At 40.1% G+C, this 27,354-nt stretch overlaps 1 protein-coding gene across 3 annotated transcripts in view; it reads left to right on the top strand.

Moving 5' to 3' along the window:
• Positions 1–383: 383 nt before the first annotated feature.
• The window catches only part of TECRL (trans-2,3-enoyl-CoA reductase like), a 52,680-nt gene continuing 25,709 nt past the window's right edge, over positions 384–27,354 (top strand). For 2 of the 3 annotated variants that reach the window (XM_042870559.1, XM_042870558.1), the window contains exons 1-2: positions 386–700; positions 13,840–13,891. In XM_042870559.1, coding sequence (XP_042726493.1) covers positions 470–700; positions 13,840–13,891 — 283 coding nt within the window. In that variant the 5' untranslated portion in view covers positions 386–469. Of the gene's footprint in view, positions 701–13,839; positions 13,892–27,354 lie in introns of all 3 variants that reach the window. The other variant, XM_042870560.1, reaches the window with a different exon arrangement.

Genomic DNA, 27,354 nt, shown 5'->3' with positions numbered 1-27,354 from the left:
TTTTACAGCTAAATGTTAAGGGCACACATGCACACAAACACTAAATATAACAGACATGCACACATCTATACATATGCACATCTGTAGGCACTTTAAAACATTTGTCTCAGTAGATAACAATGGAATTCAGTGCATTCATTTCTGATTTCTCCGGGGCTTTGGAATTTTGGGATCTGACTTAACGTGTTAGGGAAAAAGTACAGTGTGTTGTTTCCAACGCTGGTTTAAATTAAAAGGGAGAAAAAAAGCCAGACATACGGCACATCACAATAGCTGGTTAAATATAGACTCGGATTATGGAGCCATTGTTTTCACTCCTGCTAAATATGACAGTACTCTTAAAATGGAACACCACTTGACCTTTCATGTCTCATCAGTCCGTGATTGTATTTAACTGATGCGGGGAAGGAAGGTTTCCCCCTGGAACTGTCTCCCATTGACATGACGGTAGCTGCTGCTGGGTCATACAATGCTCAGGAGAAGGAAGACCAGTGCCTCGGAACCCAAGAAGGATCTTTCAGCTCATGGAGGAGCTCTGTCCATGTCACAAAACACGCGCTCTTTTTTCACCTTCTCTCAGCTGGTGCTTTCTGCTGGCCACCTCAAACCACCACCAGTGCTCAAACATTCAAAAATCACTTACTTTGAAGTGGAGATCCTTGATGTGCAAAGCAAGAAGCAGATCTGCATTGTGGACAAGGTGAGTGTATTATTCCAGTATGTTGGGGATCTGCGTAGTACACATGGTGGCACTGCCAGGTTTCTGTTTAGACTCTGCTGTGATCTTCTGTAATACAATAACTTTTATTCGTCTCTCGGAGAGATACTCACAGCTTCTGCTCATTCACAATCCTCACCTGCTTTCTTCCAAGATCTTTACAAATGAACCAACACAGATTTCTTTTAGACCTCCTGACTGCACTTTGGACTCAAAATAGGTCCTTTTCTTGTCTTTAGATATTTAGGTTACGGTGATGATTTCAGAGCATGATACCTCTGCTTCAGAATAGATATTCAGCTTTAATACATTTTCAAAGCTAAGCATCTCTGCAGTGCCCTGGATTCTTGTTGGTATCTAAACATACTCAGCTGTACCCTATACAGTGAACTGGACAGGAGCCTGGCATTTTTTAATTTTTTTGTTTGCAAACAAAAGTACTTATCTAAGAGAGGCAGAGATGTGTTTTATTAATGATGTGAATCAAAAGATATAAACAACAGTCACGTTGTGTAAGTAGAATGAGAGAACTGGGTTGGAAGTAACTTTACACTGCAGTAAGCAGCGACTGAGAACATCTCATATTTACACCACAGTTTTCATGATTCATTGTGCTTAACATATGAGCTGGCCTCTCGTGCTGTGAAATTGGGAATTCTAAGCTATTCAGATTGTAGGAACCTCAGTAACACAGTAGGGTTTTGAGACTCACTGTTTTGCTAAAAGAAAAAAATAAATCCCATATCCTCACTGGCAACAGCTGGAACTGGTGGATAAGTTTGCTTCTAATGTTCAATTGAAGGGCTTTGAAACATGCAGGCTGGAATACTACCACATTTCTAGTGTTCCTGATCATTTAAGGGGTGCTTTTGCAATGTGTGCCTCCTTAAATCTCTCCTTTGCTCATTCTTAAAAGGCCAAGTGTTTTTTGAGACTTTCTGAATCTCGCCAAAGGGGAAACATGTACAAAATGATCATACAGATGTGATGACTATTGATAGAATTTCTAGTGGTAGGTTTGTATTATTTAATTTACTGAGCAATATTATGCAGTTATTAAAAAGAGCTATCTGCACACTGAATAAGGCTTCAATCCAACAAAAGACCGAGCATATGTCTTATCTTAAGCTTTCCTACAGGCTTATTAAAAGAAATATATTAACAGAAACAAGAGTGACATTTCTGGAATCCTTCCATGATGCACAGAAGAACTGCAGTCTTCTGGGACAATACACAGACTTATGTTTTAATTTTTATTTGGAATTTCTTCAGATCACAGACTTAGTTTCTATAGCAGTGGCAAAAGAGTTACGAGTGGTGATTGTGAATTGCTCTCTTTGTAGAGGTAAAATGCTTGCTGAAGAGCAACAGCAACCATTAGCTGAAAGCATATGCTCAGAAAGTTACGTTCAATTTACACGGCTGTGGCCATTCTTCTGGGCATGGACCTTATGTATTTACTTAGGCACAGAACCAGGGAGTTGGTACAAATACACTGCAAGGCAGAGATTTCCAAGACTGCTTAAAGAATTTGCATTTCAAACACTGATTCACCTGTGTGTCTAAATCCCTTAATTCACTATAATAAATCCTTCCTGAGGCAACCTTGAAAGCACAGAAGTTGAGTTCCTTATTTCAGTGAATACTTGTTAGTATTGGTGAACCTCATTTCAGCTGGTTATCAGAGCAATCAAGAGACCATTATACAGTATGATGCATAATCTGCTTAATTAAATATAACATTGATACAGACTTAACACGATGCTTACACCTAGATTCTGTTTGTAAGATAATTATTATTAGCTTCGTGTCTTGAGGTTGCATATAATTAATTATTCTCAGGATTTATAATATGAAAGAACAGGAACCATATATTTAGAAATATATGTATTTACATTCTTATTGCATTTTCTTAGTAGTTTCAAGTATTATGATTTAGCAAGTATATTTGTAGTATGCTCAGATTCATGATGCTTCTGTGGCTTAATGGCTTTACGTTGCGCCAGGGGAGATTCAGGTTGGATACTAGGAAACATTTCCTCTCAGAAAGAATAGTAGTGCTTTGGAACAGGCTGCCCAGGGAGGTGGTGGTGTCACTGTCCCTGGAGATGTTCAAGAACTATGGAGGTGTGACGGAGGGATATGGTTAGTGGGCATGAGAGGGATGAGTTAGGGGTTGGACTGAATGATCTTAAAAGACTTTCCCAACATTAATGATTCAGTAAATCTGAAGGGAACCACTTATAACAGCAGAGAGAAAACCCCTTTCTTTCTCCACCTAATAAAACTCCTGCAGAGAGATTAGATGATTAAAGAACTGGTTAAATACCAGGCAATGCTTCTACAGAGTTAGCTTCTATGACACGCTTGCATATGTACGTGAGTCCTGTTCAGATTAGTAGAAATTGTGTAAATTCTGCATAGTGATATCTACATAGTTTTGGTATTTAGTAAGAAAAGATGTCTTGTGCTCAAAGCAGCATCAGGGATTTAGAAAAGGTGTGCTTAGCTCTGTGACCTCAAGCAATCACCTGACATTGGTAGGCTCTGGATCAGGCATAAGTAATTGAACTAATTCTCTAGTTGTAAAATTAAAAATAACACTCTCTTGGCTTTCTTACCCATCTTACACTTTGGGGGAGGATTAGTCACTCAATATTAGTGAGCTGAGTGATTAGTCTAAGGTCTTGATCGTCTGTAAGATAGGCTTAAAGGCACAGAATAAATACATATTTGCCTGGTGTTTAAGTCTGCAAGATACATTCACTTCATACTGCAGGCTTTTCCAGAGTCAGGAAAGCCAGAAAAAATACTGAAAGAAAGCAGCAGAAGAGGAAAACCTCAGGTGTTGGATCACAGTGATGCCATCTAGGAGCTGGGGCTTTAAGAACAAGACTTCACTTTGCCAGACTTGAAGTAAATTCCCAAGTCAGCAGCACTGACAGTTCTTCCTGCACATGTGTACTTGTTATGAAAGTATCATTACTTTAATGATGTCAACCTGCTTTGGGGACTTTCTCTGCTATGGATGTGATATTATGCAATTAGTTTGGTGCAGGTGAGCTTTTCTGGCAACTAAATGATTTAAAAGATCAACAAAAACAACGCAAGATATTTTTCCCCAGGTTTGCTCTTAAAAAAAATAGAAAAATGAATTCTGAGGTGGGCAAAGGTACGTGGACTTACATGATCTCAGCAGTGGCATAACAGGCAGTGAGGTTTTGAGAGAAACAACCTGGGCACATGGGTCTGTTTGAGTGACTGAGCCCCAGCTCTTCCTTTCCTTCCTGCTGCTCGGCTCAAGGCTTTCTATTGCTGGAACTCCCAGCTGCCTGTAAAGAACAGAGGGCATGTAATTAGCACTGATTAATATTTTTGTTTTAAATATTTTCATTGAAAAACAGTCTCAAATATGTAAGGATTTTGGCTCGTCTGTTTACTTCCAAAAAAACAACAGAAGGTGCAAAATTCATGGAGTCCTAAGGATGAAAGAAAATATTTTAAATAAATAATCTACGTTTTCCATCTCCATTTCCATCTCCAGCCACAACTTATGGAGAAATAGTTGCTCAAAAACTGCTTTACTTCTACATTATTGCAAAAGCCTGAAGTAGGTTAGTTTTAAGGTTATCGATGTGCAGTAATTTGATTTATAAATGCTGTTAAGGCAACTCATAACTGTTTCTGTTACAGTACTCACTGTATATTATCTTATTCTTCAAATTAACTTGTAGTAAAATGTATTTTCCTACAAATGCAGTGCAATGTAATTAATTTTGCACAAGTTGCTTTGAAGGCATAAAGTGTTGCACAGTGTTGTTTTACAGAATAAATCACCTCTGGGGAAACCAGCAGAGAAAGCTTTTTTCCCCATCAGAAGTCGTGAAGCTCAGTATTTTGTGCTTCATGATTTTGCTAGCTAAGCTGTAAGCAGAGGCTCAAACTCAGGTTTTGTCTGCTGCACAGCAGCACCTCTTTCAAAAAAAAAAGAAAACAAACAACTTAAGGCCTACAAAAGAGTACTTAAAAGGCTAAGTTACTAGTAATTAAATGGTTGTGGTTAACAGTATGTACCGTAGGAGCACTTAACACAAAGATAAAATAGGACTCCTTTTGATTTATTTGAAAGGATAGCCTTGTTTGTGTCTGAAGGAGTTTGCAATCATTTTTCTCTCTAAAGCACCTAAAAGAGTAGTGCCTGAGTATCTGCACACTGTGGTTTAATGGAGTTGCTTCTGATTTACACTGACATGACAACAAAAGCAGATGCATGCAGGTGCAGTATCATAAATCTTTTTCTTGCCTGCGGGTTGTAGCTATCACAAAAAGTGGGCAGCCAAAAAGAGCCGTTGTCCCCAGCTCTCTTTTCCATGGTTTTATCTAGCAAATAAAAATAACTTCTCACATCACAACTTGGAGGCTATTCTGTAAATACCACTTTCATTTTAGGTGAGCAAAGGCAATTACTGAAATAGGCAATGGACTCAGCCAAGAAACCCCATGCAGTGCCTTTTATATCAGGTTTTCCTTTCTTGCTTCTTTAGTATGCAAGTGAGCATAATATTGAAGTCATTTTCCTGAAAAGAGATATTTGTCTTGTATAGTCTTTTTTTTTTTTTTTTTTCTTTCTTAATCTTGCCGTTTTAATGTTTAACTTCACAGGACTCTGTTCTTCCTTGTGGGGAATGAGCAGAACCTGTGCATGTCTATAGCTGCTTCGTTTTATGTATAGGATTTTTGAGATCATCATCTTCCTCATTCAAGCAGTCTCTCTTTAAGGACAACTGTCTCTTTGGTGCCAAGGATACCCAAAGGAACTCAATAACCAGCTAGTCAAAGGAGGAGGTTTCCTTGAGAAGACCACTTGTTGACAGTGAGTCCCACAGCAATACAGGTGAAGGACTAGCAATACAGATGGAACCAGCTGAACTCACTGCTGTGCAAATTCTCTGTTTTACTTCCTTTTGAAAGGAGGATTTTGCAGTGTCATTGTCTTTTACTGCATGTTTTCCCCACATGCAGCTCAGCAGGGAGCTGATCCCTGCTGGAAGGCACTGCAAGAAAATACATTACATTTACAACTGTTATAATGTCTATGCATTTTCTTTCCCATAAGAAGTGAATCTTACGCCTACTGCTAGTGCTGGAGGTGATATCAGAAGTATTTTCCTCCTCAGTTATTAGTTACACTTCTCAAAGTAGGTAAACATATTCAAATTCTATTGAAGCAATCCACTTCAATTCTTCCTGCTGTACTAGAAATTCACATTATTTTAATGTCAGTATAGCTAAAGCTAGCAAGCAACTGGACATTAATCTCTGCTCTCTGCAGCTACCGTTCTTATTTCAGTACAGGTTTTTGGATGAAAAACCTGGAGGAATGGTTTTGGTTTATCTAGAAGAGAGGCTGCGGAAGGGAGAAGCTGGTAACTTAAGGGCATTTAGCATTTGTAAAGGGATAGTTCAAAGAAGGAAAGAAGCCACTACCAAAGACTGATGCTTCAGCTGGTACTAATTTTCAAAGCTTAAAATGCCTTTAAATGACTGTTTTTTATGCAGCTCTTATCATAGCTATAAAGGTCTAAGCTTCAGCAGGGGGGAAGACAGAGTGAAATACAAAAGAAGAAAGAAAAAAAGCTTAATTCCAAGCTCAGTGAAAACAAGAGATGTAATTCATGAGGCACCAGTGGTGCTCCAGGTCTTCATTTACCTGCCCACAGCAGGGGTTGGAGCTTGATGATCTTTAAGGTCCCTTCCAACCCAACCCATACTATGATTCTATGATTCCTGCCAGTCGTAAAGGCCAGCTATGCTACAAGAGCAGTGAATAGTGCCAAAAGTATATCTGTAGAGACAGATCCTCAACCGCTGTGAAAATGTTCTAATTCCCCACAAAGTGATGACATTTTACCCCAGCTGCACATTTGCCTTACTGCATCAAAGGTAATTCACAGATAATTGCAAATTACAAATGTACTGGAGCAATATAAGACCATAGGGAGCTGTAGGTGTTTTATTAGTCTAATAGTTAATCAGCACAACCCATGATGGAAACTTAGGTTATAACGGCATTTCATATAGGCATTATTGTAGCATTAAAATACTCCTGCTCAGGATTTATTGGCCCATTAGGGTATGCTTCAGGTTCTTTCTGAAATCTTAGTCCTGTGATTCTTCAAAAAATACCTGAGCCATGTAGTAGTGGATCTTTGTCCTGGTTTCAGTTTGGACATTTTTTCTCCATAGTGTGTGGTACAATGCTAAGTTTTGGCTTTAAGAGAAAAAACAATGTTGATAACACACTGATGTTTCCAGTTGTTGTTGAGCAGTGCTGTACAGAGCCAAGGACATTTCCCTTTCTTAGCTTCTCCTATTGCCCTGCCAGCTAGAGGATTTGGGGGGCATCAGGAGCTGGGAGGGGACAGAACTAGGACAGCTGATGTAAGCTGGCCACAGGGATATTCTGTAAGACATCATGTAAAAACTGTAAAACTGATTGGAATTGGCTGGAGGGGACTGCCTGGTGCTAGTTGTTGGGTGGTGAGCAATTATGTTATGCATCACTTGTTTTCTATATACATATATATCTGTATAAAATTATCATTACAGGAGGAGTGAGCAAATAACTGTGTGGTGTTAGCTCCTGACAGGTTAAGCTGCAACAGAGCTATAAATACCTAGCTGTATATACTGCTGCTTTAATTATGATATACCTGTCTATGTTTAAACAATTCTGGATTTTTAGAAGTTCTTAAAATGCAAGCTCTCCTTTGAAACAGGAGAACAAGCTGTGGCAGAAAATCTGTGCCAGAGGTACAGCGAAGATCTCCTCATAGCACTTGGCACTGTGGAAAGCATTTAGATTTCTGATTGCCGAGATGATATCTAATTGCTCTCATACATCACCTCCATTTCCCGTTCCTTTCTGTTTCCAGCTCCATCCTTAACCTCATGGGCCACAGGAGGCTGGCTGCCTCTCCATCTTTCTGTCTGATCTCACCAACATAATTTTGGACCTATTGGCCAAACATAAATACACCTGTAAGAGAGGAGAAGAGTTCAAAAGGTCAGTTAGCTTCTGCTTGTCTAATGAAAGCTGCTGGCATAGTAGCTTAGTGCTTCAGAGCAGGCAGAGCAGGCAGAATCCAACCCTCACCAACCACCTTGCCTACTAGCAACATTATAGGAGACAAGGAAGGGGCAGAGAGCCATTGGAATAGATTTCAGGATCCTTTATAATCAGTTAGTAGAAAGTAAGGCTTCATTAGCCCTGCTACACATAGAACCACTTATCTTGATGATATGTTTTCCTGTGAATTTTCCTTTGAGATATGTTAATGTGGGGGACTGAGATATGTAATATGTGGGGGACTGTGTGGAAAAGGAAAAAGAAATAACAATTTCTTTTTCCTTTTCCACACAGTCCCCCACATACATACTGGTTGAGTTTCTTGGGTGTACTGATTTTAAATTTTATTATTATAAACATTAGCAACATGCATAGGTAATAAAAAAAAAAACAAAACAAAGCAGCACAAACATCTACAGCCATTTGGTAGAAAAGATTAGAGAGCCACATATTTAATATGGCAATCAAAATAAAATAATACAAACTCCACTTTTTTTCCTTAGAAGAATTGGACAAAATTAGTTTTTTTTCCCCCCCCCCCCGAAATGTTGTTTTCTCTTCAAATTATGGTGAAATCAAATGAATCTTGGCCTTTCAATGACATGGAAATTTGGGAGAGAAAGACAATATTACAAATAAATTTTGGAACATTTCAATCTCATGACACAATAAATATTTCAGGTGCAATTTGTTTTACAATGTAATAGCGCATTCATTTATTTGAATGTTATTTCCTATCAGGTGATTTTTCATTGCAGGAAAGGGTGTTATATTATTTTACACTATCATGATTGATGTGTCAGAAAATAATGTGAAAGTAATGAAAGTTCTGTAAGGATGAGAAATAAAGGAAATGAAAATAACACAGCAAAATGAATTTTCAGCATTTCATGAAACCAAGTTAAAAAAAAAAACAAAAACAAAACAACAAATACAACCACCACAAACACTTTCTATTTCATTTTTAAAATTCAAAGTCAACATGAATTTATACACCCAAAGTTTTTCCAGAACCATTTCATTTTCCTATTAAAAAACGGATGTGACAGAACTTTCCCTGCTCTCAAGGTGAGCACAGAAACCTTACTCATTTTTCTTCAGCTAAAGGTTAGAAGGCATGGAGAGATGCCAGTGCTGGTGACATGGTGAACTCTGTAAATTGAGGGATGTCCTGCAAGCCTTCTATCAGCTAATAGATCACTTTCTGTTTACTTCCACAATAATTTTTAGCACGGGGAGAAAAAGCTCTTTCCAGTGTCTGAAAGTTCTTTTCCAGTTCTTTTTCAGGTTGATTCCCCCCCCATTTTTCTGTTAAGGGAGAATATTTATTATAAGCATCCAGCTTGTAGTACGAAAACAACGTAACATCTTCAGAGACAAGCATGGCCAGTTTAAATTGACATGCCCACACCCAGTCACCCAGTAAGCATGCAATTTTGTGCATTCATAGATATTTTGACTTATCGTTACTGGGAATGTTAGTCAGTTGGATTATCTCATATGCCAGAGTTCAGGTGACCACATAAATAACCTCTAGGAGACTAAGCAATGTGGCTGTAATTGAGACAGAAAAACAGTACTGAATCTCCTTGGTTTCTGGAAAGATTGGCATGAGACCAGAGCTTCTTTTTTTTTAGTATAGAGTTTGTGCTGCGATCTACTGAGTAAAATGCTGCATTTCATATAAACCCTTTGTGTAGTTGCTGACAACACTTGTCTAAATGGAGTTACTTGTCTACATGTGGAAGATATTTATATCTCTTTGGGCATGACTAGCACACCAGGCTAACAAAGAGACCATTGTGGGACATACTGAGGGAGGTTTTCATGGCACCCATTCTTAACACTGTCCTTGAAGATTAACAATAAGAAAAAGAAATTGGATGTAGATGCCAAATTCACAAAATGCGGACATCAATCAGAATGGGTGTTTCCCTGATTCACTTGCTGTGGATTGCTGCTGATTTATAATAATACAGCATGTTCCCCAAGCAAGGACACGGTGTCAAAGCAGTAATTATGAAGTATTTGTTGCGTGCTGAATTTGAAAATTACCCGGCTCTTCCACTGGCCTCATTTTCTGTTTTGGGATCAGTGCTTCAGTTACAATCAGCTGATGTCACCCTTTTGAACAAATGTACCTGGATAAAGAATGAGGCTGTCTGCAGTTAACAAGCAGCTGCAGAATACCTGAACTTCTGCAGCCGTGGAAAATGACTGCCCGTTGAAAAGGAAGTGACTCAGCAGTGCCAACATGCCAAAGAGGGAAAAAATAGTGAAAGGAAAATGTTGAACGAATGACCACTTTTATGCTTATTCAAATTCCTGCAGCCATCCTTCTAATCTGGAACCGCTGAATTCATTCCTCGGTATAAGGACTGTGTGATGCAGTTACATACAGATAACCACATTAGTTCTTTTTTGACTTACAGATGTGAAAGAGGTATGAAAATGGAAAACTATCTGATTAGCCTGCACTTAGAAAAGACAGCTTCAAATTCTCATAATATCTTCCACTCACGGCTTTTCCTTGAGTCATAGCCCAAGTTACTAATGCTGTATTTTAAATCTTAGAAGAAATGTAATGCTTTGTGCAGTGCTGCATAAATGAAGGACAGAAATGGAACAGATGATCCTTTCATTCTTTAATTTCTGAAAAACTAAAAGTTGCCCTGAACAGCTACGTTGAAATATTTTTGCTATGAAGATATAAGGAAAACAGGATCTGAGCTTTTTAACTCATTATTTTCTGAAAAAATGTAATGAATGTCGTCTATATCTGTAAAATCTGCAATTTTCATACTTTTTGTGTGTGTGTGTGTGTGTGTGTGTGTGTGTGTGTGTGAAGAAAAAGTAGTTTTGAACCTTAATTATGATGACAACTTCTTAGAAAGTCAGCTATATTTGAAACCTAGTGTTAGACTACACAGGGTAAAAAGTTGGAGTTCATTGCTTGACCATCAGATGCAGAAGATACGTGCCAACTAAGGTGCTTTGAGAATGAAATTATTCTTTTAAATGAAATAGATCTTTTAAATAAACCAAGGGTGGTCTTTCTGTTTTCCATTTGCATATTTGAAAAGTGCTGAATTAGAGGAAAAGAAAGGTTACAGTCCTTTCATAAATAATTTAAAAGAATAAAAGAAGAATAGAACTAATAATTACACTGAAATGTTTCAGGTTTTTATTCAGCTAGCACAATGGGTAATAAGAGGAGATGATGTTCCAGTCCTTACAATTCTTTAGCTTGTATTGATGTAGGATGAAAAGAACAAAAGATAATTAATGGTTTATGAAGAGAACACTCTTAGTGGCAAGCTGATGTCTCAGCATCCATCTTCACATTGATCAATATTAGAATCTATAGCCTCACTGGTTGTTTTATGATGCCTTTAAGAAAAAGAACACAGAATTATCAAGATCATAAAAAAATGTATTTCATTCTTTTGTGACTATAACCTCATTATTCTGCCTGAGAAAGGACACTGCAATTCCTCAGTGTCACAGCCCATTCTCAATAGGAAGGCATTTGCGTTATTTTTCAACTTGTGGTCTGTGCAGTTTGCCTCAAGAGAAGAGAACGGCCCTTCTCCAAGCCAGCTGGCCCACGAAACAAATGTTTTCCTGCCCTCTTGGCCGAGAACACGTGCTTCAGGCCTTCCCTGGGCACAAGCAGCCCACACAGTGTGGTGCCACACAGAGCTGCCAGATCATGACTAGCCAACCAACCAAGCATCCATCCTGAGCTGGCATGATTAAAAGCAGCTCTAGCCTCAAGCAGCTTGGACGTACTCACGCCCAGCAGTGCCCTTGCTAATGAGCTCTGCATCACTCATAAAGGTTGCAAGGGAGCACAGTCTAGCTATGTGGTTCAAACACCAGATCTGGTTGTGAACGTGTTGCAACTAGAAACTCAAACACCTCACTCATAAGAAGGAAGCAGGAATGTATTGATATCATAGTTACTTAGCAAAGATTAACATAAATAAGACAGAAGCTTAGCAAGGTTTGAGATGGTGGGGTAGACTTGATTATTTACTGCATAGAGGATAGGGTTAAACACACTCATCCAGGAGACTCTCTCATTGAGTCCTGAGGTTCAGGGTGGACCCCGTTGCTTTCTAAACTCCTTGAACCACAGAAGCATGGAATCCACTCCTGGATTTGGTCAGTGATTTATGTCTGAGAGTATATATAAGCACAGTCAATCTAAGATATAATATAGTAAAACTAACAAAGCTTAAAACTATTCATCACTTACCAAGGATCTCTATCAGCAAGGTATCTTGTCATCAAGGTGTAAGGGATCTCCGCAGAGGTGCAACCATGAAGGGCATCCCTACTCAAGGGGAGATCAAGAGGCTCTTGGGCTGCTCTCTGCTATGAGTGTGCTTAGGTTAACAGTGTTATGAGGTAAGGTGACTGACTCATAGTATTCAGCAATCAGTATTTAGCACCAGTTCTTTCAGCACCCAGTTTGAGAAGCTAATGTGGTCATTATCTGTCTTGGCAATACCTTGATTTTTATCAGTCCTGAGCAAGGTTTTTGGCTTCCTTTCTTTGAGCTTGGAAAACCTCCAAACCTGCCCTGCTCTAGGACACCTGAAAGGTCCTGGGTACTCTATGGTTGTTGCCACGTAACACCACTTGCATCCATGTCTAGGATCCAGACTTCATAGATGTGAAATTACGAGGTGAAAGAAGGCAATTTCAGGTATTTTTAGAGTCTCTGAAAACAAATAATAATTAAACAAACAAAGAACAAAACCAAAACCAACCTCTGCTGTTCAAGTCCAAAGTAGCTGTACACATTACAAAAGGAAGGCACGTGAGGATGCGCCATTCTACTGGAAGTTGCATGGAATGACTGCAAATCTGGACTTTACCAGTGCCTAGAAAATCTCTTTCTAACTGTGGAAAAGAAAGTATTCTCATCTAAACCCAAAGACAGAGCTAGCAAAAATCTTAATTTTACACACTTTTCTCTGTCTCTTCATATTCTCACTAGAAAAATGCTGGCTTACTCCTATGCGCTCATGACAAGTATACTGGATATTCATATTGGGTGTCAAATGATGTAAGTTTATTTATTTGTAATGATTGATAGCTTTTGAGACAGAATTTTACATAGCACAGGTACCTGAAGTCCCTGGGGAAGGAAGCTTTCTGCATTCTGCTGTCTGGCTGTAACCATAAGGTCTTTCACTAGAGACAAAGCGGGTCCCCACAGATAAGATACACTTTAATTTACTTAGTCTCTGAGATTAAATCATCAACACAGAATACTAAATCAGCGTCAACTGCAAAGGGATGGTCTTGTTAAGACCAGACCCTTGCCACTGCCACCTCAATCTCAAGCTTAACATATTTCTTTCTGAAGTGTTCCATTCCTTTTGCTTGTAAATTCAGGCTACTTACTTCTAAGCCTTTCAGTCTAGTAAATTCTTGCTGTGTTTCTCAGACACTTTGTACAAAGTGTGTTAAGAAATCAATAAACATAATAAAATAGAGCCTAAATGGCCTCCAGACTGCTACCTAACACTGTGACACCTGAATTGCTTTGTTGCACACAAAAGACAGCTTGCAGAAAGAAACTGATTTCACGCAGAAAGGACAGAGATTCCCTCCTGTACTACTGGATCCAGAGGAAAATGTTTTCATGTCTAAGAGCCAAGTCCTAACACACTTGAACCTAAGCTTAAAGCTAACAAAGATGTCCCATTAGTTTGATCCTAGAGACAGTTGCTGCCTCTGCAGGGCCAGCAGCTTTCCCTCTTGACCTTGGGATTTTAGCGTTCAGCTGTCCTTGCAAAAGTGGCCTGGGTAAGATGCAAATAAAATGTGAGATGGGAATTTAATGATTTGCTTTATTGTTGCCTGAAGAACTTACAGACAAATTGAATTGTCTCTACGTCTATGGGGAGGGGGAAAGGCATCTCAGATTGAAAAAGATGGAAAAATTAACCTGCCTGCATTTTGTTTTCTTTTTTAGATACCTCCATCATCTACCCTCCTAGATGTGAAACACAAATTTCACAAAGCCTGTAAGTACTGTGGCCAGCAGGCTGGAGGCATGGTTAGAGGCCTTTAAGCTTGGAGAAGCAGTCAAATTTATTTTTCATGAAATCTCACACAAAAGCTGAGGCTGGCTTGACAGCTCCAGTGCTAAATTAGAGCAGCATTTGGAGGTTCTACTGTAGCTATCACAGACATGAAAGGCTGGAAGGAGAGGACTACATTATTTAACACCATTAGTTCAAGGGGGGCAATATTTTTCTATCCCATTTCTAACATTACAGTGCCAATTCAAGATCTCAGCTGCATTTGCTCTCCCAGGGTTGTATTAGATAAGCTTAGATGACATTAGACTGCTTCAAGCTGGTTGTAAATAGACCACGTGGACCGAACAGCTACTGTAGCAGGGAGCACAAGCACAGTGTGATTGAATGACTTTTCTGGGATCATGGAGGCAAGGTGGCAAAGTTCTCAATTAACTCAATGCTGTCCAGTTCATTAATGGTCTGGGCAAACTCCCATTTTTCTAGCCTCACTTTCTTGTTTTTTGTGTCCATGGGTAAAGAAAAAAACAGCACAGGAATGTATAATTTTTGGCACATACAGACTGTAGATATGGACCTTGTTCATGAGATGAAATGAGCAACTACATTCAAAGATGCCCTTTTCTTGCTTTCAGGGAACAGGTTTTTTTGGATGCTTTCTTTCTACCACCTTCTAGTCATACACATCCAGCTCACAGTAGAGGCAATGGAAGGAAAGGTGAAAGAAACAGCAAAGCAGGGTGCCAAAGTTTGATGGCATTTCCCTTTATCCTTTATGAATTGCTGGCTTAGTATTTCAGAGAGGCCAAATATACCTGAAAGCTACCAGGTGTAAATGTATGTATGGTGGGCCTTGAATTCTGCATACTGCATGTGTTTGTAGAGAGCTCAATTTTGATGTCTTGCTCCTAGAACAGGAGCACATTTCTCCTTCTCTGCCTGTGGAAAGTAGCATGCTCCTTGTGATGAGGATTCATAGCCTTGAATGTCACTCACATGGGATAAGCAGGTCTGTACAATGCCTGCTAATTTGAACTAGGCTATTAAATTGATAAGAAAAAGATGCAAAAGAATTGAGGTTTGGAAATAAAGGGCAAACAAACACAGGCTAGAAATGAAGCAGCAAAGGAGCGCATAAGATTTAATGTTTCAATAAAAATATGTCCTCCCCTCACTTTGTGAAATGGCGTGCTTTTCTGCTGATACTCTCTTAAATCAATTGAAACTGGGTTTATATTGATTCAGCTTAAATCAGTTGATCACTGGCACAGAGACTTATCCCAATTTAACTATAATGAAGTTTTTAATGAATTTGGGGTAAAATGGTACAAGTTTGCATATAAACCATCTTAATGGCACCTGTTTTCATATATAGAGGTACCTTACCTCTCAAATGCTTCCAGTGATGTAAGTGGAGCTGTATATAAGGAAAGCAAGAAACAGTGCAACAAAGAATAGTACAAACCATGAACTGAATCTCTAGCAGCATGGCCCTTTACAGCACAGGGAAGGGCTGACGAGTACCTTCAATGCTTTTTCAGTCCTCAATTTCTAAGTTCAATTCCCACTGTTCTCACAGTACACTGTGTCACAGTGTCCTGTGTCGTTTCTTCCCATTCCAGCTCACTGCTTTGATCTCTCTTTTCCAGCTCAGCCTGGGTGTTATTGTTTCATGAGGTTACCCCCTTCTCCTTTTCCACTGGCAAAGGACAAACCTTCCCTTTTTTCCTCTGTGTAGTTCGGGGGATGACAGATTACAGAATACAGTTCTTTTAGGCAAGAGCCACGAAGCGGCTGAAGCTGATCTGTGGATGCCTTTGGTTAGTGTCTATTTGTACTAGCTCATGCATTCATTTCTGTCATTTCATGTGTGCCAGACTCACATCTTCCCTATAATCTTTGCTAAAACACTCCTACACGGACACCCTTACAGTCTCCCTGTCCTTGTGCACTATCCTTTGATCACCCATGCAATTAAGCTTTTTCCTCAGCTGGTGTCTTGTCAGCCCTTCAGTGAGAGAGAGGAACCCCTGTGCAGCAATTTCACAAGCATCGTCTCTGTCACTGATCAGGTTTTGCTGCCTGAGTGAAGAACAGAGGAGAAAGACTGAATTACGAATTGCAGCAGGGGACTGTTAATCATTAAATAAAAGAAACGGAATGCAAGTGACACATAACATGCTACTGCTCGTAGTTTCTAAGTCAGTCAAATATTAGTTTGCATCTGTATTTATATGAAAAAATACTCAAATCCAGCAACGTTATTATTCCTCAGGTCTCATTTCAGTAAAACTCCAACAATCCCAGCCAAAGCTAACACTGTTTTCTGTGGCACTGAGTTCAGCAGGGCAATCCCAGTTATATCACTGGAGATTCAGGGATCTATAAGCATTTAGTGGAGGTAACTATCTAAGACATACGGCCCTTCCCATGGGAATTCAAAGGCTTTCTTCAGACTGAAGAGTGCAATTTTGGATCAGCCCCTGGACACTGTAGCCACTATGGCAGAGATGCACAGCACCGTGCTCAGCACAGAACCACAGTATCCTGCTGCAGCTTTCCGGCCATCAGTTTCTGTGGCAGGTGGCAGATCCAGACTGCCATGCTTGCAGACTAAACTTCGCAAGCTTTTGTCCTTGGCAATAAATCTTCACCTTCAGTTTATTTTTGTCTTTCCAAAAAGTATTGGACCAGTGGGGGAGGATATCTTATGGATAGAAAATGGAGAACTGTAGTAATAATAACGCTAATCCAAGTGTCGAGTAACTAAAATAAAATACGTCTAGAACAAGTAGTATAATGGAGTCAATGATCATTCAGTATTTTCAGGGTTACTGCACAGAAGTTTCTGGTAAGGTTCTTGAAAGTGGAGGAAGAACAGAAAAGAGGGGGGAAATAAGATCGCTGCAACACCATCACAAAATCTTGGACGCTTTGTTCTGCACAGGGAGGTAGCACAACTGTAACTACACTTTGAAGTCAGCAGAATGAGCTTAGGGAGATCAGAAACTGCCCTCCAGGCAGAAGCAGCAGGCAAGTGAGGTAGGGCAGATGGCAGGAAGCCTGGCGATGGACAGAAGGAAAAAGAAAAGCAGAAGCAAGGGTTGAAAACATCACATGGAGAATATCCCAGCCTGCAGAGGAGTTGGAAGCATTCAAGAAACAAAGAAAACTGTAAGCTGCTAGCTGTCCCAATAAGATGCTAACTTCTAATCACTGAGATCCAAATCTGCAGGCCGCCTTTTCTAAGCTAGCAAAACTTTTTACATAAAGTATGTTAAATAAGGAGCGTTAGCGAAAGTAAATCAGTACAAAAGAAATTGTCAGTAGGTGGCACTCAAGAATAAACAGCATAATTTCTGGACATTATGAAACTTCAGTGGTGTGCTGTACAATCTTATGACTGCTTCTTAGCAGATGTTTCTATAAAAATCCTGAGAGCTACGTCCCCTGGAAAACCACCAAAATATTTTTTGTTGCTTTCCTTTGGAGAGAGGACAAGGAGAGAAACAACGCAATTCCTACTTCAGGCTGGGAGCCTACCTCTCCCCTTTAGTCACCTCCATGCGAGCTGAATGCATCCTAACATATTGCTATGCATCTGCCAGATTTCAGCTACTGCTCTCATCCTGCATAGTATCATAGACTCACATCATGTGTTGGATGTCAGGGGGAAATTCTTCACAGAGAGAGTGGTGAGGTGCTGGAACAGGCTGCTCAGAGAGGTTGTGGATGCCCCATCCCTGGAGGTGTTCAAGGCCCTGGGCATCCTGGTCTAGTATTAAATGGGGAGGTTGGTGGCCCTGCATGTAGCAGGGGAGTTGGAGATTCATGATCCTTGAGGCCCCTTCCAACCCTGGCCATTCTGTGATTCTGTGAAAAGACCTGTAAGGAACATTGAGCCCAACACCTGTCTTCTCACAGGACCACCCCAAAATCAGACCATTTAACTAAGAGCATTGTCCAAATGTTTCCTGAACTCTCTATATCTTCTATATTTTTAATGATATCCAAGAACTCGTAGCATGATTTCAAGTGAAAAGGCTTAAGGAAAAATTCTCCATTTTGTGTGAGCTGTGCAAAAATGCAAGAGCTGGATGCAGTACCGCTGCTGGAAAGGATGGCTGTTCTTTCTGCATCACATAATTTCCCCCTAGAGGCTGTCTGCAGCGTTAAACTGCAGGGCTCAAAGAGGTGGGGAAGGATGCTGTGGGGATTAGTCATTAAGAGCAGTATCAGCAAGAACGGTGACTGCTAAGCCACTGCATTGCCTACAGGCTCTGTACAGTCAGGACTGCTTGATAACAGTCTTGCTGAGAACCTGCAGTTCCTCTGATTTCTCTACACTGTTTGTTACAGCTGGATTCTCAGGTTGAAGCAAGTTAATGAAATCTGTCAATTTTAATGCCTGGAGAGACTCACGTGCCCAGTGAATACACATGCTGGGGACTTGGAGAAGCTGAATTACACTATTTATGGCTCTCCCAAGCTGACTTCCTACTCCTGGCCTGTCAATCAACCATGAGCCCTTCATGTATCTCACCAACTGAAGAGACCTGAATAAATTATATCTAGGACACAGCACCCTCAAGAGGGATCCTTCTCCTGATCTGTACTAGGACATCAGGCTTTGAAAAAGCCAATGTTCTGGAAACAGGGCCATGATCTGGTACTGGCCTGAGTTGCCTTGGGCCAGCAGCACTCTCTGGGCAGGAAGGGAGCTGCAAAATAGAGTTTTTAACAAATCTCAAAGTCATTCCTCCCCATTTTTATCCTACACAGTTCATACTACCCCAGAAACACAGCTCGAATCCATAGATGAATGAATTCTCAAAATCCTCCTGTGCAGGTTGTCTTGCTGCAAAGTTCACAGGCCCATCTGCATCCCCAGCACAGATTCACAGGATGCACAGGGTTGGCAGTCACATTCACTGATTGTTTTCAATAGTTTTTCCTCTCTCTGCATTTATAACTCAACTAGAAATTAACACTGAAGGTGAAACACCAGGGATGGGAAGTTATTGCAAATGGGCAGTATGAAGTACAGTGATTTCATCTGGGTAAATTACTCATTCATCTGCACTGAACTCCAAAATGAAAATGACTAGATTAGGAGGAGAAAACATGATGAGATCTCATTTTCTAATTGATTTGTCTCTTGTCTTAGCCACACAGCAGATACTAATGGGAGACTAGGTTACACTGAATGTAAGTATCCCTCAAATGACATCATCTAAGGTCGTCTTAATTCTCTGTGCCTGTTGACACCACTCACCCGACTACAAGCTCCTTGAATTTATTGCTACTGGCACAGTGAGCTCCATACATATTTGAACTCTTTACTTCTTTTGCAAAGCTAAGCACAAAGTGAGCAACAGATCTTCCCATGGAAAATCTCCGCCATCTTCCTCCCCAGCTCCCAGTCCAATCTGATCCACGAGTAAATTGCAACCTGTCAGTGTAGAGCATGCATGTCAGAACAGAAGCCTGAATTCTTGCCTTGGCTTGCTGATGTAGCCAGGAGGCCAGCCTGAAAAGTCAGCTTCAGATCTGATCTCCCCAGCAAGAAGTTACAGGAGAATGACCTCTGAATCAGCTTAATTGTGCCACATCATCTCTGCAAATTTCTCTACACAAAATGCAAGTGCCGATCTGTTGGCATAGATTTGTGGCTTTAATTTATGGCTTATCTGTCAAGGCAATTGCAGCCTATCTCTAAGAGCTGGGAATGTTTTCACTTCTTTTCTAATAGCTAGCCAGAAAATGAGAGTGGCATCACTGACAACATAGTTAAAAGAAAGCAGAAGCCAAACTGAGTTAACTTAGTTATTTTCATCTTTAAAGGGACTAAGAATTTAGAACTCATACTTACACCTGAAATTGCAGTCTCCCTACACAATAGCATGGGAGTCACACCACTGACTTGGTGAATTTTGTGCTAGACGCTTTCTCCCTTTCAATCAGAGGGAATTACAAAAAAACCAACAATTCTGGCCAGTTTTCCAAAGGGAAAGGAAAGATAGAGTGTGCTTCAGCTGCAGTCATAATGTTGCAGTTACCTGGTAGCCTTCCAGAAAAGGAAAGAAAACCAGGCAGCTGCAGTTCACTTTTATTGAGTGCTTGAATCTTGTTAGTTATATAGCAAATAGTAAATCAGTCTGAGAAGTATCTGATCAGACATCCCCTGAATTTTGCTTTCTGAAATATAAATGTGGTTATAAAGAATAATTTCAGTTTGTACTGTATTAAGAAACCAATTCAGTAACTGATACTATGGTTGAGTTTTGGCTTATGCAGTTGGTGCCAAAGAATCACAGAATGGCCAGGGTTGGAGGGGACCTCAAGGATCATTAATCTCCAACCCCCCTGCCACATGCAGGGTCATTATGCAATGCGTTTAGCCACATATGACCTCAAGCAGAACTTCTAGGACAAGTATTTCAAGTATTTTGGTCTTTAAAAACAACAATAAATGTCAGTGGGATGGCTGGGGTGTTTAAAGTTTCCTAATTTACACTGTAATGAACTTAGTATTTGGGACACAGATCTTTAATGTTTAGTTTGAAACCAATGGGAGTCATGTTATTGACTTGGGTGAATTTCATACTAGACACTTTATCCCTTTCAAGCTTCATTTTCTCATCTATAAAATAGGAATGATTAACCCACCTTTTATCTACCTTGCACTCTTTTGTCTGTTTTGGCTGTGATTCCCTAAGAACTGTTTGGGACAATTAATGGCTTAAATATATGCCTAATGACCTATTGAACTGGAAGCAGCAGGTTGTCTAGAACACAAAAGCTAGGCTATTCATTAAGTGCTTATGAAATAAGCTGATCTTCAGGAAAAAAAAAAAAAAAAAAAAAGAGGGATATTTCAAACCAAAAATAGAAAAGAGAAGATCATCTCAAAGTCTTTAATGGAAACTCACTTTTTTTTTTTTTGTCTTTTTGGCAGATGCTTTATCTGATGCTATGCTACTGCATTTTTTTTAGCTGGATTACAGTTATAATTTCAGATGAATAATATAACGAAAGAAAAGGCAATGAATCTATAGAAATGTAGCTTGAAGCAGAACTGGTCTTCTCTACTCTCTGGGATATTGTTCCCAGCTGAGATTAACAGGGCTCTAACAATGCATCACAAATGACATCCTATGTAAACAACTGGAGAACAAATGTGAGATGCTATTTAAATGCCTCATTAAGAAAAGGAAATTTCATAGCTAGATTCTTCACTTTCCTTTCCTTTGCAGGAGATGGAATTGACAGATCTAGATGAGAAACAACTAAAATTGTTTATCAGAATTGCCTGTTGTTACTTACAAAGTGCCTTATTACAGTGCCTGTGGCTCAACTGAGAATAGGACAGTAAAAGGCCCCACAGAAGTAATCCAGGCCCTAGAGAATGTGCAAGTCGCAGATAAAATGAAGGATTATAGCCTACTGAACTGTAAATTGAAGATGCCAAAATTACTTTTGTTTTTAAAGAGCTCCTACCTCAATTTAAATTCTGGTATTATGATTTTATCTGACTTCCAACTTCAACCTGCTGTTCACCACCACATTCACATGGGCTAAACACTGATTTAAGGAATTCAAGATGAGAAAACCCCCAGTGGTTCTTCATGACTATGAAAAGAATCTCATGGCCATTAATGAGATGCCTGATGATGATGGCAGGGTCAAGATCACTTCAGGGCTTTAAATGTGTTCTGTGTCTACATCAGGGTTTTTCTCAAAAGGGTCCCCATGCCTTTGGACACCAGAGTTGGGCAGATGGCTCTGCAAAAAAGATGCAGCAGTTTCTCTTAGGAGGAGCTGCATATGTTTGCACAAAAAGCGCCAAGACTTCTTACAGAAGTGAGCCAACATGCTGAGATAACAGAACAGGAAAGAACTCTCATGCTAGAATAAGAGGAATCTCAGGTGAGCAGAACAAGAGCAGGGGACCCTGCCTAGACCTCTGATGTGGAACATGTCACCCTGTAACAGTGATGTGTTTGCATTTGCTTGCTCTCTTCTGTTCATACCCTGCCTTTTTTTTTTTTTTTTTTTTTGTGCTATTTGAGCAGCAGGAGAACGTCTAAGGACAATCAAAGTAAGAAATCTTCCAAATAAAACTTGATATTCACCATTATTTCATGTTAATGAATGCAGGTAATCAAAGACAAGGAGCTGAACAAATGATTTACAATATAAGTAATGTAGTGGGGAGTTCTGCCTCTTTCTAAATTGTCCCCAAACCTCAACGATCCTGAATATATTTGCTGCTAGAAATAATCACCATTGAAATAATCAACATGCAAGTTATTCTGGGTTTGCTGCTCATTTACTGGCTGTGCTGATGTAAAATGCAGGCTGGCCTCTCTCTCTGCCTGACTCCCACAGTTACAGTGTTAGTTAGGTGCCTACTTCTTCTCTTTGCACATCCAACCGTTTCCTGCTCTTGCATTTAGTTATCGCCAGTATGCAGAGGGGGTAAGAGCAGTTTCCCAAGCCTCATAGCTGCACTTGTGAGGCACAGAAGCCTCCACTTAATGTAATTAAAGTGGTGGGATGGGAAAATTAAATCAGCCAAAATAAACTTCTCCTAGGGAGAACATGAGGGGCATCACAGAGCTGCTGACTCATCTATCTGGTCTGCTGCTGAAGCAGGGCAGCTCTGCGCTGCTTCTTCCTCACGGCTTCTGGAGAAGCTACAGTTTAGTCCTCTTATTAGTGGGGATTCATTTTCAGTGTGGTGAATCTAGGAATGAATTTACGAGAATTTAATTTGCACTAAGGAAGAAATCATGGCAACTCAAATGCTGTTCACTTGATTGTTGATGGCATTGGCGCAGCCATTAGTTGAAAAATAAAATGCTGTTATTAGGGTTAGTGAGGGAATGCATTCTAATTAGATTAGAGGCTGGGGGGAGAGCTGTACAGTCACATACTGAAAGAAAATGATAATTCATTAGCATATTTTATTAGCTAATTGGCTAAGAACTGCTTTTAAAGAAGCACAGCTAGGGCTTGGGGTAGGACTCTCCTCCGCCCGTTACATCTGAGGTGGAGGTACAGATGAGTTTTGAGCTATCTTTGCTGCACAAGCTGAGCTTGTTGGACCACCGACTACTTCCTAAAGTGAGGAGATTTAGGTGATTTAGGCCTGGACCACCAAACATCAAGCTGCATTTTTAGAAATCTTATCTTATTACATGAGCAGGCAAGACAAGTAAGGAATATTACCTTCTAGTCCCTGAAACACATAATTTGTCAATTGCATGTCCCTTAATGAATAATTTCTCATGTTTGGGTCATTTCTTGCACAACAGCAAATTTGTCAGCAAACTGACAAAACTGTGTTTTATATAAAATCACAGAATCATTAAGGCTGGCAAAGACCTCTAAGATCATCCAGTTCAAACCCATCCCATCCCCACCATGCCCACTGACCACATCCCCCAGTACCACATCTCTACGGTTCTTGTACACTGCCAGGGACGGTGACTGCACCACCTCCATGGGCAACCTGTACCAATGTATCATCACTCTTTCTGAGAGGAAATTTTTCTTTACACCCCACATGAACCTCCCCTGGCACAGCTTAAGACCATTTCCTCTCATCCTATCACTGTTACCTGGGCAGAGAGGCTGACCCCATCTCGCCACAATCTCCTTTCAGGCAGTTGCAGAGAGCTGAAAGGTCTCCCCTGAGTCCCCTCCAGACTGAACAACCACAGCTCCCTCAGCTGCCCCTCATAAGACTTATTACAGGAAGACTTAAGAAGTCTTTAGGAAAACATATGCACTACTGCAGCACTGTGTATCTGACACTTCCTCACCTCGTTACAGGAATTAGGGGCATTCCCTTATCAGTTTTCTTTTTTCTCTGTATTCTGCTCTGTGGTTGTTACTAATGAAACAAAAGGTGAGCCTCACCCCTTCCCTTGCCCATGCACAGTAATTTAAATGCAATTCCACACGCAAAGATCAAAATTAATTATAACATCTGTAGAAGGCAACAAGGAAAACTGAAATGCACAAGGCAAGTTTTTCTTTCCTTTTTTCCCCCTAATTATTTGAATATGCGTATAAGTGTTGTTCTCATGCTTGCTTGCTTTCAGTGTCTGATGCTTTTTGCTTGTCTAAATTTTCAGTTAGTTTCAGTGTCAAGCTGTTTGAAATGGAAAATTGAAAGCTTAATCTGCTAGTGACAGAAATCGACCTCTAAATGACAAATAATATTCTGTTTGCTACTAACAACAATTGATCTTCATTACTACAAACTATGCTGACTCTTAAGAAATTTGTCTCTTATTACCTGATCGGAATATAGCTAAAGTCTGAGGACTTTTTTAGGAAAAAGAAATGCACAGGGTGGCATACTGTTGGTATAGCTAAGGTCTGCAGGCATCACTTTGGCCTGCCAGCCTGATCAAACCACTCCTCATCCAAATTTCATCGTCTTAAAAGAGTTGTTATTTTTGTTGTCATAGCAGTTAGGAGTCAAGCTGCCTTTGGGAAACACCTGACCAAAGATCTTGACTGGAAAGCTTACAAATGAAACAAATCATAGAATCATAGAATCTCTCAGTTTGGAAATTACCTTAAAGATCAAGTCCAACCGCAACCTAACCATACTACCCTAACTCTAACAACCCTCTGTTAAATCACGTCCCTGAGCACCACAGAGGAAATGGAAGCTGAGAAAGAAAAGGGATTTATCCCTGGGTATGGAGCTATTAAAACCTGCTGAGATTTTACTGAATGGGACATACTAGGTCTGCTCTTTCCACAGACTTCTCACAAAAACACAGATCTTGTTCAAGATCTTGCTCCTTCTCAGGGCATTCTGATACAGCACATCAAAGGTCCAGCTACAACAAAAAACACAGCCTTGTCAAAGATTGTGGATCCAGCAGGTGCCTTTGGAGGGCCAGCCCCATGCTGTCAGGACCTTGCAAGGGGTGGAAACAGCATCTTTTTTCCCCACCTGGCTCCACTAGCCCAGTTCTGTGCCAGTACAGTACTAAGCAGCTGTCAGTGAAAGTAAGCACAGTAATACCTTCGGATACTTACTCTTTCTGGGTCTTGTGGCCCAGTTCAGTTTTACTGTGCTTTCTTAGGTGTGCCTTGCTTACTGCCTTCATGCCCAAGAATCACTCACATGCAATGCTAGCACAACAAATCCCACAGCCTTTTCTTCCAAAGCAAAGCAGAAAACAACAGCTTCAAATCATTTCAGCATTCAGCCTCCTGCTGTCAGTTCCGTGAAGCAAGGGCAGGCAAACCTCAGTCCAGCAAAGCTGCAACTGTCAGTACAGTGATAACTCTCTGTTCCTGAGAGTGCTCAAACACAGCTGCTCCAACCCAGAGAAAGAACATTTGTGACCAGCGCTGTTTAAGGTCACGGACATAGAATGACTATATTTGTTCAGCATTTACTTGTCAAAGAAAGACCTCAGTAAGTTAGTTCTCAGATAAACTGTGTGTCACTGTATTTGCCTCCAAATATTGCATACAAAAATACCTTCTCCTCCACAGCAGTATGTAAGCATTTCTAAGCAACCTCTTATTCCTGCAAGACATATCAAAATGACAGTCTGGTTAAGGTGATGAGCATATTTCAGGCACACTCAGTTCATACAGGTTAGGGCTGTTTCATTCCTCAGGTAATGCCTGACTTTGGTGACTATGTAAGGGCTATTGGTGCTGCAGTGTTCCCCAGAATTTCCTATACGTCTGCAAATTTAAGCAACACACTGCTGCTGATTGATTACAGTAATTTTGTTGTTCACATCATCCTATTCATATCACAGCAGGTATTGCTTGTAATTATTAACCCTATTTGTTATAACAGATGCATGGGTAGCGAAAAACAGTGAGAAGCAAATAATTTAACTGATAATAAAATAAGCTGTTCACGGAAAGGCAATATGCTAATTATCTCTAAACTATGTCCGTCAGCTTCTGTTAGCATTTCTTAGACTACTCATTCCCCAGAGGAACAGCTTTTGCAGGGTTGAGTCCTAAAGAACATACTTAATTTCCCAGTAGGAGAGATCCTCATTGTGTATTTTTCCAACCTTCGCTCTCACACAGATCCGAGCAACTTCATAAATAGTCTGTGATAAATAGGCATTTAATCATGGAATTAACTATAGAACAGGCAATGAACTGAACCAGTGGCAACTGGGTATGATATGGAAGCTGTCATTTTAGTAAGTGTTCGGATGGTTGTTCAGTAGCACATCTTTTTATCTCCAGTGTTAGCAGGTGGTTACATTCAATGGATTTGTTCAAACTAAAGGTGGCCACCAGCTTCCACATATCCTTCCTTCTAATGTGTCAGCTGGCTTATGTTTAAATTTAGGTTTTAAATACTGGCAGGTATTGTCCCAAATCAAACAGTTTTCTCTGCGTTCATTTTTAAAAACAGAACGTAAAAAGCAAACTCAGTGTTTACTTTCTTTACCTCACTGTCACTTTCCAAGAAAATATCCTCTGCTCTTGTAGTGGAAAAATTAAAATGTGTCGAGGTAATAGCATTAAAAGATTTTTACTTTTTCAGAACAAATATTTGGCTTTTTCTGTTTTGGACTAAAACATTCCACAAAGCCAGAATGGATTCATGACAGAGAAGTCAGAATAGGGTAAATGGATTAACAGTCACTTTGAATTACTTACATTTCCAGAATAAAGGCAGCATGTACACATAGAAGGAACACTGCCTGCATCCTAACAGCGAAAAAAAAAATAATCAAGTGGTTTATGAATATTCTTTCCAATAAGGAATGGGGAAAGCCTTCAAGTGCTCACGTGTGTATATTCAGGGATGATGGTTTTAAAGACAGAAACACATATTCTGAATCCTTAAGAATAAGTCGAGAGAACAGAAAGAATCAAATAGGAACGGAAAACCAGGAAGTTATTTCAATAGCTATTTAAGCACTCTGCAAGGAATGGAATGATAGTTATTCTGCAGAAATACTAGAAATCTAGAAAATACAGTGGAGAAACCACAGTACTAGCTAAGTGTAGAAGGATTTAATATTGGCTAATCAAACCCACGGTTTGAACCGTAATGGTCCTTCTTATGTTCTGGTCAGCCTGCCTTTTTTTGAAAGTCAAAAACAGTCTGGAATATACAAGCGGGCTGCAAATTAAATTGCTTTTACAGCTTTCATCCCAGCATGATATGCTGAGCCAAAATCATGAACTCTGCATACAGGAACAGAGCAGCTCTGCTGATCCCAAGGAACACACAGGGAACATGACCTCTTGAGGATGCCCAGCTGTTATGTACTCTCATTGTAGTAGTGAGTAGATAGTAAGTCACAACTATTCTTATGCTCAGTAGGAGTTGCAAGATAAACTTCAGTCACCTATGTGCTTGGATTGCCATTAATCTCTACATAAGGCACCAAGGGAAAGTATTCAGAGTGCTCCATGCCAGACTG

Source organism: Lagopus leucura, unplaced genomic scaffold, assembly GCF_019238085.1.
Source record: "Lagopus leucura isolate 7727_CA_CO unplaced genomic scaffold, USGS_WTPT01 Super-Scaffold_100004, whole genome shotgun sequence".
NCBI lineage: Eukaryota > Metazoa > Chordata > Aves > Galliformes > Phasianidae > Lagopus > Lagopus leucura.
The sequence above is the reverse complement of the archived record's forward strand: the minus strand, read 5'-3'. Positions and strand labels throughout refer to the sequence as shown.